General features: G+C 32.9%; 5 protein-coding genes across 5 annotated transcripts; 3 read left to right on the top strand and 2 right to left on the bottom strand.

Annotated features, from left to right (window-relative positions):
* Window positions 1–691: 691 nt before the first annotated feature.
* On the bottom strand, window positions 692–4,527 carry Tsp_01824 (conserved hypothetical protein). Its single transcript, XM_003377579.1, has 19 exons — window positions 4,522–4,527; window positions 3,802–3,921; window positions 3,664–3,744; window positions 3,304–3,414; window positions 3,148–3,240; window positions 3,022–3,096; window positions 2,841–2,927; window positions 2,697–2,753; window positions 2,504–2,643; window positions 2,358–2,433; window positions 2,124–2,294; window positions 1,902–1,967; window positions 1,725–1,855; window positions 1,571–1,659; window positions 1,433–1,515; window positions 1,247–1,373; window positions 1,101–1,176; window positions 881–1,043; window positions 692–784 (listed from the first exon to the last, which is right to left on the bottom strand). Exons 1-19 carry the CDS (start codon window positions 4,525–4,527, stop codon window positions 692–694), a joined length of 1,845 nt encoding a protein of 614 aa, XP_003377627.1.
* Window positions 4,528–4,781: 254 nt separating this feature from the next.
* On the top strand, window positions 4,782–5,566 carry Tsp_01825 (conserved hypothetical protein). The gene is made up of 5 exons (XM_003377578.1): window positions 4,782–4,892; window positions 4,940–4,999; window positions 5,059–5,199; window positions 5,249–5,360; window positions 5,416–5,566. Exons 1-5 carry the CDS (start codon window positions 4,836–4,838, stop codon window positions 5,490–5,492), a joined length of 447 nt encoding a protein of 148 aa, XP_003377626.1. The 5' UTR covers window positions 4,782–4,835; the 3' UTR covers window positions 5,493–5,566.
* A 1,321-nt stretch (window positions 5,567–6,887) lies between these two features.
* On the top strand, window positions 6,888–7,499 carry Tsp_01826 (conserved hypothetical protein). Its single transcript, XM_003377577.1, has 3 exons — window positions 6,888–6,950; window positions 7,111–7,278; window positions 7,332–7,499. Exons 1-3 carry the CDS (start codon window positions 6,888–6,890, stop codon window positions 7,497–7,499), a joined length of 399 nt encoding a protein of 132 aa, XP_003377625.1.
* Window positions 7,500–9,488: 1,989 nt separating this feature from the next.
* Tsp_01827 (putative SAM domain protein) lies at window positions 9,489–12,763 on the top strand. The gene is made up of 8 exons (XM_003377576.1): window positions 9,489–9,633; window positions 10,230–10,369; window positions 10,559–10,660; window positions 10,755–10,790; window positions 11,234–12,257; window positions 12,335–12,461; window positions 12,601–12,692; window positions 12,723–12,763. Exons 1-8 carry the CDS (start codon window positions 9,489–9,491, stop codon window positions 12,761–12,763), a joined length of 1,707 nt encoding a protein of 568 aa, XP_003377624.1.
* Window positions 12,764–13,720: 957 nt separating this feature from the next.
* Window positions 13,721–13,815, bottom strand: Tsp_01828a (conserved hypothetical protein; the record flags this gene model as incomplete). Its single annotated transcript, XM_003377575.1, has 1 exon — window positions 13,721–13,815. A coding segment is annotated over one exon (95 nt), but the record flags the coding sequence as incomplete, so codon positions are not given.
* Between the last annotated feature and the right edge of the window lie 194 nt (window positions 13,816–14,009).

Genomic DNA, 14,009 nt, shown 5'->3' with positions numbered 1-14,009 from the left:
ATTTAAAAGTACATGAAATGTAAACGTTGCATTAAAAGATACTGTACATTTGCTACAAATTAAGATAGGCAGGTATTAATTAACTCCTACAAAAATTTGCAAACTTTCTGAAGAGATTAAAATATAATTTTATTTTTTAAAATACACTATCAATAAAATACCTTGCATTTTGGTCAAATAAAATATTTCAATAGAAGTAAATTTTTTAATATGAATAAAGTAGATAAAGTTCTTTGAGAATTTACTATTAACTGTGCATAAATTATCAACATTTATACACAAATTGAAACGTCACGCTTCAGTACTTGATTCAATTGTTTATATTTTGCGTGTTTATGGATAACCGTCAAAACCAATGTAACTCACGTCACTGTAAACGTACTAATCTAAAACAGCGTAATAATATCTGAAATTCAACACAACTTTAGAGCATAACATAAACAACAAAACAACAATGAATCAAATAGAATTTTACAAAACCCTTCAAAAACCTCTTTCTCAACATCATAATAAATCAATGTACAATCGAAAATGGACAATTTGATGTAACTATAATGAATGTGCTAATAATATATATAAATAAAATATTGTTCTTTACATTTCCAATCGTAAATTTACTGATGTGTATTTTTAAATATAATGCAACAAATTACAATAACAACAACCTGGAAGTAATTCATAAGTATTAAAATCATCGGATTGTTTGCAACTCTTTGATCACAATAGCTTGTTCCAAAGTCGAAGAATTCAACGATTCCGAAGTTTCTATTACAACGCTTCTCACCTGAAATATTTGAATAGAAATACATAAACGAATAAAAATAAACAAACAAATATACAATAAACGCAATATACATACAACGTTTGTAAAAAATTCCACCTCTGCAGACTTTTCTTGATACCTGGAAAAATTGTCCAAATTTTCTTGAAGTTTTAACGACAATGTGACATAGCTTTGACGTACAATAGCCAAAATTTGTTCCTTTGACAAAACGTTACATCCGGCTGCATCCAATTTCGGTAAGAAATGGCTCAAAATGGCTCTAAGCAAAAAGAAAATATAATAACGCAAACTCTCAGATAATAAACGCATAGCATACTTAACATTGACACAACCATTCAGCAACTTTTTAGCAGATTCATTGTAGGGGCTATCTTTTTCTGCATATTCTTGCGCTATAAACAATCAATCAGTGAAAAAGCTTAAGATTTGATCAGCTAAAAATTAATTCATCTTTCAGCTCACGCAAAATGCACATCGCTTGCAACGTGGAATTGTTGCGCAACAATTCATAATACAGTTCGTCATAGATTTCGGTTTGCGGTAGGAAAGTATCGCCAAACGTAATAAATACATTCAATATCACCAACACCTGCTCACAATCATCATCATAGGAATATTAAATTTTCAAAAAAAAAAAACAAAACAGACTTGACTGCATAATTCAAAAACATCTCCCTCAGCTATCAACATTCGACTGTTGTTCACTACATAGCGTAACAGTGTAAATAAAACTGAAACAAAACAAGTGCTTTAAAAAAATCTAAAATATGCATAAATTTTATCAACCATTCCATAAAGTCGACCACTGAAATTCTAGTCGAATTTTGCATCGCTTGTTGAAGCATAATATCCGATGAATTATACCCAACACTTGCCTGTGTAATAATAATAATAACAGTAAGAAATTCCATTTTCTATGAATTAGTAAACCGTCACTTACGAATAAAGATCAAATGGAAAAGCTTTCATCAAATGACTGACAATAAATTCTACGCACAGACTCAAAACACTACAAGCAAGTGGTTTCGCTTGCATGTGGTTCTTCCATTCCGCTTTACGATGAAGCATCGGCTTAAAAGTGATAATAAGAGAAAATTTTTTAAAAATACTATATTACCCTTGAAAACAATGGCACTTTAAAAGATAAACTCAAATCCTGCATCAACATATTAGCATATTGATCCTTAAAGAAAAATGCCATAAAGTAAATAAACAAATTATATGTATATGTATATAAAATTAAATTTTTTCACTTCAGTGATACAAGTAAGTATTATGAAACACAGACGAGCTGCATTTCTGTGCTTTTCTTCTGAAAAGAGGTAAAAACATCAATTACGAGCAGAGCGTTTAAATATATCGTTTTAATACCTTTTAAAGTAGAAATAACACATGAACAGTAAGATAAAAATGTTGCGAATAAATTAGAGTTGCATTCCATTGCCTTATCGTCAAGTGAAAAAGCTACATCAGTTGAATGCACTTTTACCTCTTCACATTGAGCAGGAACCTATTTGTTAAAAAATTGGAATTTAAATTTTTTGTGACTTGCATGGCAAACTTTTATTATTACCGTAGTCAATGCAGTGATAAAGTTTCGATTCAAATGCACTGCTTCGTAAAGGGCTAACAAAACTGAATGATCTATTCTATAATTGAAAAAAAAAACAAATAAATCAAAATTAATATTATTGTACTGAAAAATTGATAATTCATAACTGAATAGATGGCAGTTGTACCACATCGCTAGAAAACACGCTTCCAAAGAATGTCCACAACGAAGGAGTGGAATTTGGCAATGCATTCTCGAAATACCGATTTAAACGAAGCAGTTCACGCGACAGCACAAAGCTGTATCCCTACATCATAAATAAATTTTTAAAATTACAATTATTAGTTTAATATGAATTACATTCAATGCCAAATCATTATCCAAAATTGATAATTTAACCATGTATGGATTTTCTCTCTAAAACATCAGTCATTCCTTTCAACAACGTTTTTGAAACAGCAATATTATTAAAATAATTAATTTCAACTGACAAATAAAAATTACCACTGATTTCTGATAGTTGATAAGTAGTGCTAACAGCACAACTGCGGCACGGCCATGAATATTTCCATCTACGCACTTTTCCAGTATCTGAATATCATCGCAACGGAAGATTCAATAAACTCGACAAAATTTTACCAATCATTCAAATATACCGTTTGATAAACATCACAAATAAACTTACAAAAGTTAAAGCTTCAAAAATACAGTTATTCATGAAATATTCCATAAGTGGGTTTTCATTGATATTTTCTGTCACCTGAAAATGATAATCTTTTTACAAACAAAATCCAACATTCACCCAACTTACCGTAGCCATTGTGAGAAAAAATTCCAAAGTGCATGTTTTTAAAACAGGGGAATAGTTGCCGGTTAAAAATGAACACAGTCGTGCAATAAGCATCTATAAAAATAAATTTATTAAATTTTTAAATCATTTTTTGTATGAATAATTGAACAAAATTACCTGCATATAAGTTTTACCGGCATCACTACCAAACAATATATCTGTCAAGTTAAAAGAGCAATGCAAAACTTCTTTCTTCTTTGCAACTGCATGTATCAAAAAGCCCAATGTCTAAAAGAAGGTATCGATTTTCCTATCAGTATATATTTTACTGAAGAGGTAACAGTATTGCTTGGATCAAACATTATTTAAAATACCAATTGAAATTTCTGCCCAAATCTAAACGTTTAATTCTGTACTCAAAATTAACAAATTTAACATCATTGCAAATCAAACAAAAAACAAAACAAAATTCATATTAATTGTTACAATAGAAAAAATAAGTTTAAAGAAAAATGTCATACAAAAAGAAGATCTTACTTGTACCGCATTGTAGACGCGAATTCCTTCTTGATGAGTAATTGTTGTGATGCATTTACTTACAAAGCGGTTAACAATCTGCTAAAATTGATATACTTCAATTGGAAACAGGCTTCATGAATTCAATCAAAATTATACTTTTATCTGTTGCATCTGATCTATCGAGATTTGATCAATAATTAAACAAAGTTGAGACTTGTTCGCCCAAAGCAGAAATAATTCTTCCCAAAATTCATCATTGCTATCATCCACTTCTGACTAGAAAATCCATCGGTGAAAGTTAAAATATTACATTCTTCAAACACCAATACCTTGAAAATCTTGTCGTACATTGATACCACTTTACAAACTAATTCATTGACAGATTTGCGTCTTTCAATTCCACTTTTTCCCATAATTCGATTTACAATTTACTTTAAAAAAATACTACAACAATAACAATAAACACGAAAAAAAATTTCACATGCCTAATTCAATTGTAACTTTCAAGTTTTATTTGTAAAATTCATTTTACAACAATTTATCAACTTGTTTACAAATTGAAAAAAAATATAATAAATATCAGAGCTGACAAACAATTTCAGTGAAACTTAATTGAAACTTTCTTATGCACTGAAGCAACACTGGATACGTTATATTTCTTCATTAAAACTAATCGTATATATTATTTTTCTCGTATAATATCGAAAAATTTAGACCTTGTACATGTTTGTAAAATTAAAAAATAATAATAAATCCTTCTTGACAAATTTGCAAAACTTGACTTACAGTATAATTATAAAAAAAGTATGTAAAGCAACATGAAATGTAAAGAAACTTGACAATCAGCGTTAGACTATCTCAAATGAGTGAAAAAACTTCCATTACATATTATGATGAATTAGAAATATAATATGATAAAATAACAATTTAAAAACAATCAATGTTTTTTTGTATAATTACTGTGAAAATTTGTATTACCTTTACAAACAAAATGTATTTCATTGAAAACTTGCAAATCATTACATTCTGTAAATGTATTCTAACGGTAATTAGGAAGTGAATTGAAAATTTTATTATTAACAGATATGAAGCGTTATAAACTGTGAAATTGTTATTTAGAAATTATTCAAAATTTGAAAAACACCTTCACGTTGTTGCTGTTGTTGTTGTGATAGATTGTTTTACATGAAATGGTTGAAGAGCTGTCCAACGAAATTGAAAAACTTTCTGAAGCATTTGGAAATGATGTAAGGTATTCAATGAGAGTGTTATTTTATAACAATGTGTAATTTAGATGTCGATTGAAAATGCATGGGCAATGACAACATATGACAATTGCCAACTGCATATGGATGTAAGTTGTTCACTTCAAAATTGATTTACATTTACAATTGATAATATTGAAATTTACAGATTTTATCATCATGCAATCCAAAATATTTACGCCTTTCTCGTTGTGATGATGAAATTTATAATACATTTCGTGAGCAATTTCCCGACCTAAAAGTGGATGTTGTAGACGAGTTTGATTTAAAAACTGAAGAAATGAAAGAAGTACATAATTTTTGTAAATAACATTTTGTTCAGTTCATCTGTTTTGTAGAAATGGAGAAATTTTGCAGAACATTTTAAAGATAAAGTTTCCGATTACAATTTTGGTACGTTATTGCGATCTGACAGTGATGGTGTTTATGACTCAGCCAACACCTTCCTGGGTAAAATTAGATTTTACAATTTTTTTTGTATTTATTAATTTATTGTTATTTTTAGTTCCGAAAATTCAGTTTTTGGCCATTGAAATTGCGAGAAACCGGGAAAATTGCAATCAAAAATTTTGTTGCAGCTGATATAGGTTATTTGTTTTTTAATGTTTTTTTTAAATGGCAGTTTTTATTACATGGATGAAAATAAAAGTAAAAATACATTATGCATCTTATTTACTTTTTGTATGGTATTTTTTCTTTCGATAATTTTGAAGATCATTTGTTATTCATTAATAAATTTTAAAATATTTTTTGAATTTATTTTGCTTTTTTACACTTTTCAAAACACATGATCGTTGTACATCCATTGTCTGGTAAATGATAAATATAATATTTTGAATAAAATTTGGAAATCACAACAAACAATCATTAATGTGAAAACACACTTTACTTGATGATAAATAATTTGTTAAACATTCTGAGTATGAATTTCTACATTTATCCATATTGAAAGTTTTTTGTACATATATGATGTGTATTTCAAAAAAAGAAAGTAAATTAATTTTGCTTAATTTTAAAATGCAAATTTTTAACAAAACTTATCAATTTGGGAAAAATTATTAAAATCAACGTGGAATTTTTTATTAAGCGCATTTATTTTTGATCTTGATAATCAGATAAATGTACAGTACAAAGTTCGTCATTATTAATTTCCTGTTTGTCGCACCTGTGCGTTGTCCGGGCCGGATCGATTTTTGGCATTTGGCGACCGTGTTTCACTAAATGCTCTCAAATTGATTCATAACAACTGCACGGCGGCTCCTTTGCCGCTAATTTCTCGCTTCTGCTCCGCCGAAAGCGTTGAACGTGATCACGTGCGTGTGCGTGATTCGTTTCTTTATTCTTTTTTTAATTTCATTCCATTGTGTTGGCAATATGCTTTTTTTTTCTTTGCAACATTCAATCTGAATCTTCTCATTTTGATGTGATATATTTTTTTAATCATAAATTTTTTTTAATTTCGAAGTTCATTAACCATAATAAGAGGAAAAAACATCTACTGTTGTTTTTGTTGTCGAACAATTTTGAAGTTGCATTTGTTGGCTGGCGGCTTTGTTTCCGTTGAAAAGCTTCTTCTCATTTTTTTTGATTAGCTGATTGTTAATGGTGAAATTTTTTTTTATTTTTAATTTTCGCTTTCTATTATTCGTCGTCGTTTGAGGCGACCGAATGTCGTCCACTGGACGCTGATGCGATTTATTTTTCCGAAGCGTCAGCGTTTTGTAGCAGGCGTCAGTCAAATTAACGCCACATTTCGAGGCGAGACGAGGTTTAATTTTTCGACTTGTCGTTGATTTCCTATTGCACACGCCATTCTCCTCAGAGACTCTTCACCTAATCGAATCGAAAAGCATCGAACTGGCTTTTCACTTTCTGTTCAGTTGTCCATGCAAACCCATAAACCCAGCATATACAGATTTATTTATTTATTTATTCATTTATTTATTGCAGATTGCAGATGAAGCAGAATAGTAAAAGATGAAGCGCAACAGCACTGGCACCAATTACAGCGCCAACACTTTCGGTTTTTCCTCTTTGAAGGTAAGCGTCAGGTGATGATGGGATGAATAAAGAAGCATGACGGGCAATTTTATTACCGACAGACTTTTGGTGTTGTTTCATAGTGTTTTTTCTTTAATATTTTCCCATTCGCATCGAGTGTGTTGTTTATTTGCTATTTTTTACGTTTTGACGTTTGCAGGCACACGCGGAGACGATGAAAAGCGTGTCGGTTTGCCATTTGCACGACTGGCAGAGCTTGCAAAGCTGCTGCTCCAGTAGTTCCTCTTTCTCTCGTGGCAGTTTCAGTGAAAAATCGTCCAGACCTGCTTCCACAGATTTGACAGCAATGATTGCTTCTGGTTTGCCGGTCGGTTTTATTCAATTTTACATTTCTTTTTTAAATTATATATATTTTTTCAGGATGGGGAAGTTTTACAATCTTGGTTGGATAGTTTCAATTGTGGTTGTTATGCGGTTCTATTTTTGAAAGCTGGCTACGATGTGCAGACGGTGTCGAAAATGACGCCTGAGGTAAGAGCGATTTTCGATTTTATCCTTTCTCGGTTGTCAGCCTATAATATTGGATGAGGGAAGGGAGCGCGGCAGTCCATTTAGCCATTGTGTAAACACGCCTCGATTAAACTGCATTTAATGTAATAAATAGTCTTTGTGTGCTTGCAAGTGGATGGAAAATTGAAGCCTGTCACGGGCGGTATAATCGAAATCGAGACCGACCGATTTTGTCATTTTTCTTCTCTTATCAAATTCTAACATTTCATTCATATCTGGTTTTGCGAACTTTTTAATCCGAAAATTTTCATCATCTTTGTAATTTCTAATTGCATATATTTTTTCATTTGACAAGGATGTAAAAAATTGAAAATTGGACAAACAAGAACAATAATAATAATATTTTATAAATCTGCTAATGTTTTGACGCAAATATTTCAACTCTGCTGCTGTTTGTACGAATTTTCAGTGTTTATTTTGTGCACGGAGAAGTGACGCGAGTGTCATTTGAAGAGCGTCATTAATTTTCACTCTCACCATTTGTGTATGAAAAGGTTTGTTTTCCTTTTTATTAATATCGCAACATAATCAGAAAGAATATACAATAATAATATTAATTATGAAAGTTTTGATGAAGATTTATAATCTTGTAAATTATGTTTCACAATTTATTGACGTACTGCTGCCGATTGTTCTCATCGGGAGAGAAAATTTTCAAAATTAATCATTTTCATTGTGTTTTATATAAACAATTTTCTGTATACATTTGATCGTTTGGATTAGATGAAAATTTTTAAATGTTGATTATTATTATTATTTCGAAATTTCCAATAGTAACTTAGAAGTGAGAAATGAATAATAATAATATTTCATTTTGTTGTTGAAAGAAAAAGTTTTCATTCATCATTTTAACGAAAGTAGTATTCCACGTCGGCATTTTTGCACCATTCAACTTGAACACGTCAGCAGCAATTATTGTTCAAGTAAACGCGATGTCAAAGCGTGTGACAGTGATCTTGGCATAGTTTCTTTTTTATTACTTTGATGATTATTATTACTTGTAATTTTTGACAGCTATTGATGATTTGTTTAGTAAAAATGAAAAATACCAAAAGAAAAAAAATATTAATATGAAATTTGTTGAGAAAAAAAATTTTAATGTTGAATTGGTCTGTACAGGGACAGCAGTTCATGAATAGCTTTAGCGTTGTTGATACTTGAACGACAGACAGATAAATAGTTAGTGTTAGGTCATATTTGGTTGGCATTGTGACCAGCTTGTACGGTTTGTAATGGAATGGAATGGAACAGGGTCAACGGTATTGAAAGAAAAATTTCAAGAACGGTAATTGTTTTCTTTCCATCAACATTAATATGCGTTGTTATAATGGTTCTATTGGTTTGAAATTCTTCTTCGTTTTTTCCATTTTTTACACTCTTGCCTCAATTCATTCCAAGCAACACGCATCTGTTGTTATCAATATTGATGAAGCTCTCTTGCAAATAAATTGCCAGCTGTTTAAATGTGTGTGAGCTTGATTTTGAGCAAAAAAACATCTTAAAATAGAGCTATATAGCTAGCTCTGTTTGATTATTTAAAATATCCAAAAGAGATAAGAGGTTTTATTTTTATAATAATAATAATTTCAATATTTAACAAAAAGAGAAAAAAAAGATTATGATGAAAAAAAAATGTCGATGTGGATGTGAAATATGATGATAAATTTAATCGCTGCGTTTTCCAGAAGTCAATTTATGCCCTGAGAGTTTTTATGAGCAAGCAACATTTGTGTCAGCGCAGAATTAGTGAAATATTTCAAAAATTTCGAATTGATGTCAAACGGGCGTGATAAAGGAGTGGGGCATGTGGGATAGTGTATTATGCGGGGGGAGTTGAGGAGTGAGATATAGATATACACGGTTGCAGAGAAGGCGGGGGACGGGTTGTAACTGATGTTTGTTTGAGTTGAATTAGAGCCAACGACTATATATATACATATACAGTCATGGCCAGGGCAAAATTTAGAAAATCATACGACGCATCAGGGGTTTTCAGACATGGGATAGATGTTCGAACGACAGCGATTTTCTAACCTTGGACAATATGGAACATCTGCTTGGAAAAAATTCACATCACTTTGTATGTTTAAAAATAATCTTGCTCCATTGGACGAAAGGGTTACTGTTCGTCAATTGTGTAGCCGGCCTGATGGTCAGTAGGTTTATTTTTGAAAGCATACGTTGTTTGAGAATGTGAAAGATGAAGCCAGTGTTGTTGTTGTTGTTGTTGTCCTGGAGAGAGAAAAGCCCCCACTGTTGTCCTTGACAATCCCCGCAACCGGTCAAATGATTATTCATCACGCCGAGGGGGGCTAGATTTTTGTTATTCTTGTTGCGGAAATTTTCACAAGGGGAAAAAAAGAGCGAATTTGCATTTTATTACTTTTCCATTGTTGGCTGGATTGATTGATCAGTGATAAATGTGTTGTTTTATATTTGTTTGTTGTTCTGATTCATCATATTAAAACAATACTTTGTTTTTTTTAATTTTCAATAGACAAAGCATAATGTATGCTGCAAGATAACAGGGGGTAATGCGAGAATGCATTGGTGGAAAAGACCATTGTGACAAAGATGATGTGAAATAATTTCAATTTTCAGAAAAAAAAGTTTTTTTTTATAACAAAGTCAGTTCCACGAGTGCATTTTTATAATATAGCTGCATTTTCATTAGTTGGATTGGGGTTAGAAGTTGAACATGACTTTGTCACGTGAAATTTTTTTTAAATAATGTTGAAATCAAATCAGATAAGAAGTTGAATTCAGATGGTGTAATGTTGAACGGTTTTTTTGAAGATCAGAAAAAAAAGATCAGCCAGCTTATCGAATGCCATCGCAGTTTATCATATTCTGCGAAAATTAATTCGTTTCAAAATGGAATAGAGCAAGTTTGAATAAAGTGAAGCTTTAATGAGTTTTGTAGAACGTAAAATTTTTGATAAGAAAAATGTATTGTTCCTACGCATACTGTTGATAAATGAGCTGATTTGCATAAAAAAGAAAATAAAAAAGAGAAAAAGTCGTTCATATTCTATATTGTTTGTGTTGGATATTTATTCAAATTGGGCTAATTTTAGGATTTGACCGCCATTGGTATCAGCAATCCAGACCATCGCAAAAAAATTATCTACGAAGTACGTCGAATGAACATCACCAACACATGGCCCTGCTATAGGAAGGTAAAGTATAATTTCATTTTTGTCGATAAAAGAGAAGAATACATCAGATATGGATGATGTTTATTTTTTTTTTCTTAATGTTCTATTTTATCAGATTGATATTTACGACATGATGGGTTCCATTTCACTTGTTATATTAAATGTGAAAATGTTCGTTCACATGATAATTTATTTCATCTTTCTCCTTTTCAAATTGCAATAATTTATTAACTGCGACAAGTTTTATTTATCATCATCATCTTCAGTTCCACTTGAGAGAACGAAGTTGCTGTGTTCTCGTTGTTTATTGAAAAAATTCGATCATAACCATTTTTGATTGTAAAATGTTTCATCGACATTTAGTGATGAAAATTTATTTGCGTTTCTTTTTTGTTTCATAATTGAACGAGAATTTGTCAAACGTATGCCAAATAATTCGATGAAATTAGCTGAATATTATTATTTTGAATGGCATCATATTTTGTAATAAGAAATAGATCACAGGCAAGTTGTTTTTATATGCAAGAAGCAAATGTTGGAAGTTCAATTTGATGAAAAGAAAAAATTTTTTTGTTTCAAATATATTTTATATAGGACTTCCCGGTTAGTCAGTGGTTGGATGAGATTGGATTGTTTGATTATAAAGAGGCGTTTGAATCGCAAGGCTGTCACACGGTGGACGACGTGTTCGTGCTCAGCTGGGAAGATTTGGAAGACATGGGAGTGGAAAAGCTCGGTCATTTGAAGCGTCTACTTGCGGCTTGTAAAAAGTTGAAAGACACGAAAAACGGCCGGCGGACCATGTCTTCGGACGAAGTGTACCGCTATTCAGAATTGTCCAATTGCTGCAACTTGCAAAGTGCAACCGATATACGGCCACATTTTTCTGTTGGTGGTGGTGGTACTGGTGCGGTTGCCGTCGGGGTTGGTGTCAACGGAGGCCCCCAGTTGCAGACATTCCAGTCGTCGCCAAGGAAAGTGCCAACAACGTCTGGCGTTGCTAGTCGACTGTCGATTTTCCAACGTATGCAAGCCCACAACGGTGGTGCTTCTTCAACGGCTCGACAAAATTTGACCGGCAAAGCGCGGGCAATTGTCCATCCGGTGCCATCGTCTGTGGCGAAGCCGATTGGCAAGATCTACGGCTCGCCGAGGATGGGCGAGGATTTGAAAAAACGCAGCGAACCGGACCTGAGGCGTGGCCGCTTTCACAACAACGTCGGCAGTGTGACCAAACTGTCGTTGGCCAAGTGCGATTACAGCGGTGCCTCGGATTCGTGCCCCACCTCTCCTCCGGCCAGCGCCCGTTCCTGGGATCACGGTACCTCGGCCCGCACCGGCGCTGCCAGGAGGTCGGTGTTCCGTCTCAGCGCACACTTGGACGAAATTGCCGAAAGGAACGGCGGCTGTGGGGCCCCGGTCGACGAACTGTTGCCGCCGCCCACACCGCCCAGTCTGCGTTGCGAGGCGTCGATACAACAGTTGCGCAGCATTCGACGAAATCCACCAACTCAGACGAACATTCTGACCGACTGTAGTGAAATTCTGTCTCGTTCCGACTATTTTTCCTCGCCAGTGGATTCCACCACCAACAGCTCTGGCAGTTGTTCGTTTCTAGGTAAAATGCTCACCTCCACCAACAACAACAACCGTTTCACAGTTGGCATTATTTAAATTATGTGTTTTTTTGTTCAGTCGACAGAAGCATTTGCTCAGAAGATGAAATTCAGGCGGACCGAAAAGCTATTGTTGGTCAATTTCAATTTCACAAATCTGAAAATGACTTACATCGTCACTTTGATACTACAGTCAACACTGATGAGTAGGTTTGATTGTTTCTTTTTATTTGTTTTTGAATATTTTTTAAAGAAAAAATTCTGATCAAATCGATTTGACACTCTACATTGTGATGATTAATTAATATGAGTATTTTTCTTTTCTTTTCTTTTTGGTTAATCAAGGCCAGGTGGATCGCTCGATCACATTGGTAGTATGCTTCAAAATCTCACCGAGGAATTGGATGCTCTTTTGCACGAACCAGAAGCGGTGGTAGGTTTTTTTAAAGAGAAGAGTTTTTTTAAAGAAAATAAAATCACTGAACAAAGTGCATTTTTAGAAAATTAAATGAAAAATTGCAATATTTTTTCGAATGAAGAAGATTTAAACGACGTGGTCATCTGTCTGTATTGTTTGTTCAAACTTCTCTACCGTCCATGGAAGGAAGTAAGAAGATGTGAAAGTTTATTTGTCGAACTTGGAAAGACCAAAAAACTCTTGAAACGGTTAATTCATTTAAAGTTGTCATACTCTTTTTGCTTGTTAAATTTTTCAGAAATAAATAACTTCACCATTATGGTCTGTTTGTGTATAAAAAAGCATTTTAATTTTCGTTATTGGCCCTGTTTTCGAACTCTGCACACACTTGTTGCACAAATTGAAAAAAAAGGAAAAAAAACTTAAGCATCGATAAACTAACTAGCAAACAGTTCAAAAGCAAAAATAAGAAGATAGATAATAGGCAAATAAATAAATAAACATATTATAAATGAATAAATAAATAAATAAATAAACAATAGGTACTTATCAGAGTATGTAATATGCAATAGGTATTTGAATGAATGTATGTGTATGTATGCATGTATTGTACTACTAACTGCCTTTTTGACAGAATTGTGCAAATGAAAAAAAATGTAGCCACATAGGAGGAATAAACACATCACATCTGGGCGTGTGTGTGTGTGTGTATACAGAAAGAGAGGTGAAAAAAAACTCGTGACAAGGCTTGGGCTATTGTGGATAAAGAAAACTAGGTTCAAACCAGAGGAAGAGGATAAAAGAACCTGAATAAAAGATACACGATCTGAAGGAACCGTGTGCGATGAGTGAAGAGAGTAAGATTTTTTGATGAGGAAGTTTAACTGCCTTTCTTGATAAAAAAACTGCTTCTCTCACAACGCAGAAGAAGCAGTGAACGCAACTGTTGTACCGCCGCCTTCAGCACCATTCTTGATCAACGTCGACAATATCTGATCGGACAGTTCAATGCAATTTTTCTCACAGCGCGCCAGTGAAGTCAGCGGTTCAAATGACAACTGTTCCAATGGTGACATTCCATCCGACTGGGTCACATTGACCAATTTGCTGACCACTTTTTAGCATAATTTCACGCATAAAAACTACAATATATATAAATCATTCTACATGCTGATAACATCAAACTGAAAAAACCCCACACACCTCAAGTATATCAACATCCATCTTCTCAACCAATTATTGAATTTATGATCTTTTCTCTTCGTATCCTGGAGCTAATAGGATGATGATTCAAATAATAAATCGACTATTATTTATATTCTTAATTATTATAAAA

Source organism: Trichinella spiralis, assembly GCF_000181795.1.
Source record: "Trichinella spiralis strain ISS 195 chromosome Unknown Scfld4, whole genome shotgun sequence".
In the NCBI taxonomy this organism is placed as follows: domain Eukaryota; kingdom Metazoa; phylum Nematoda; class Enoplea; order Trichinellida; family Trichinellidae; genus Trichinella; species Trichinella spiralis.
The sequence above is the reverse complement of the archived record's forward strand: the minus strand, read 5'-3'. Positions and strand labels throughout refer to the sequence as shown.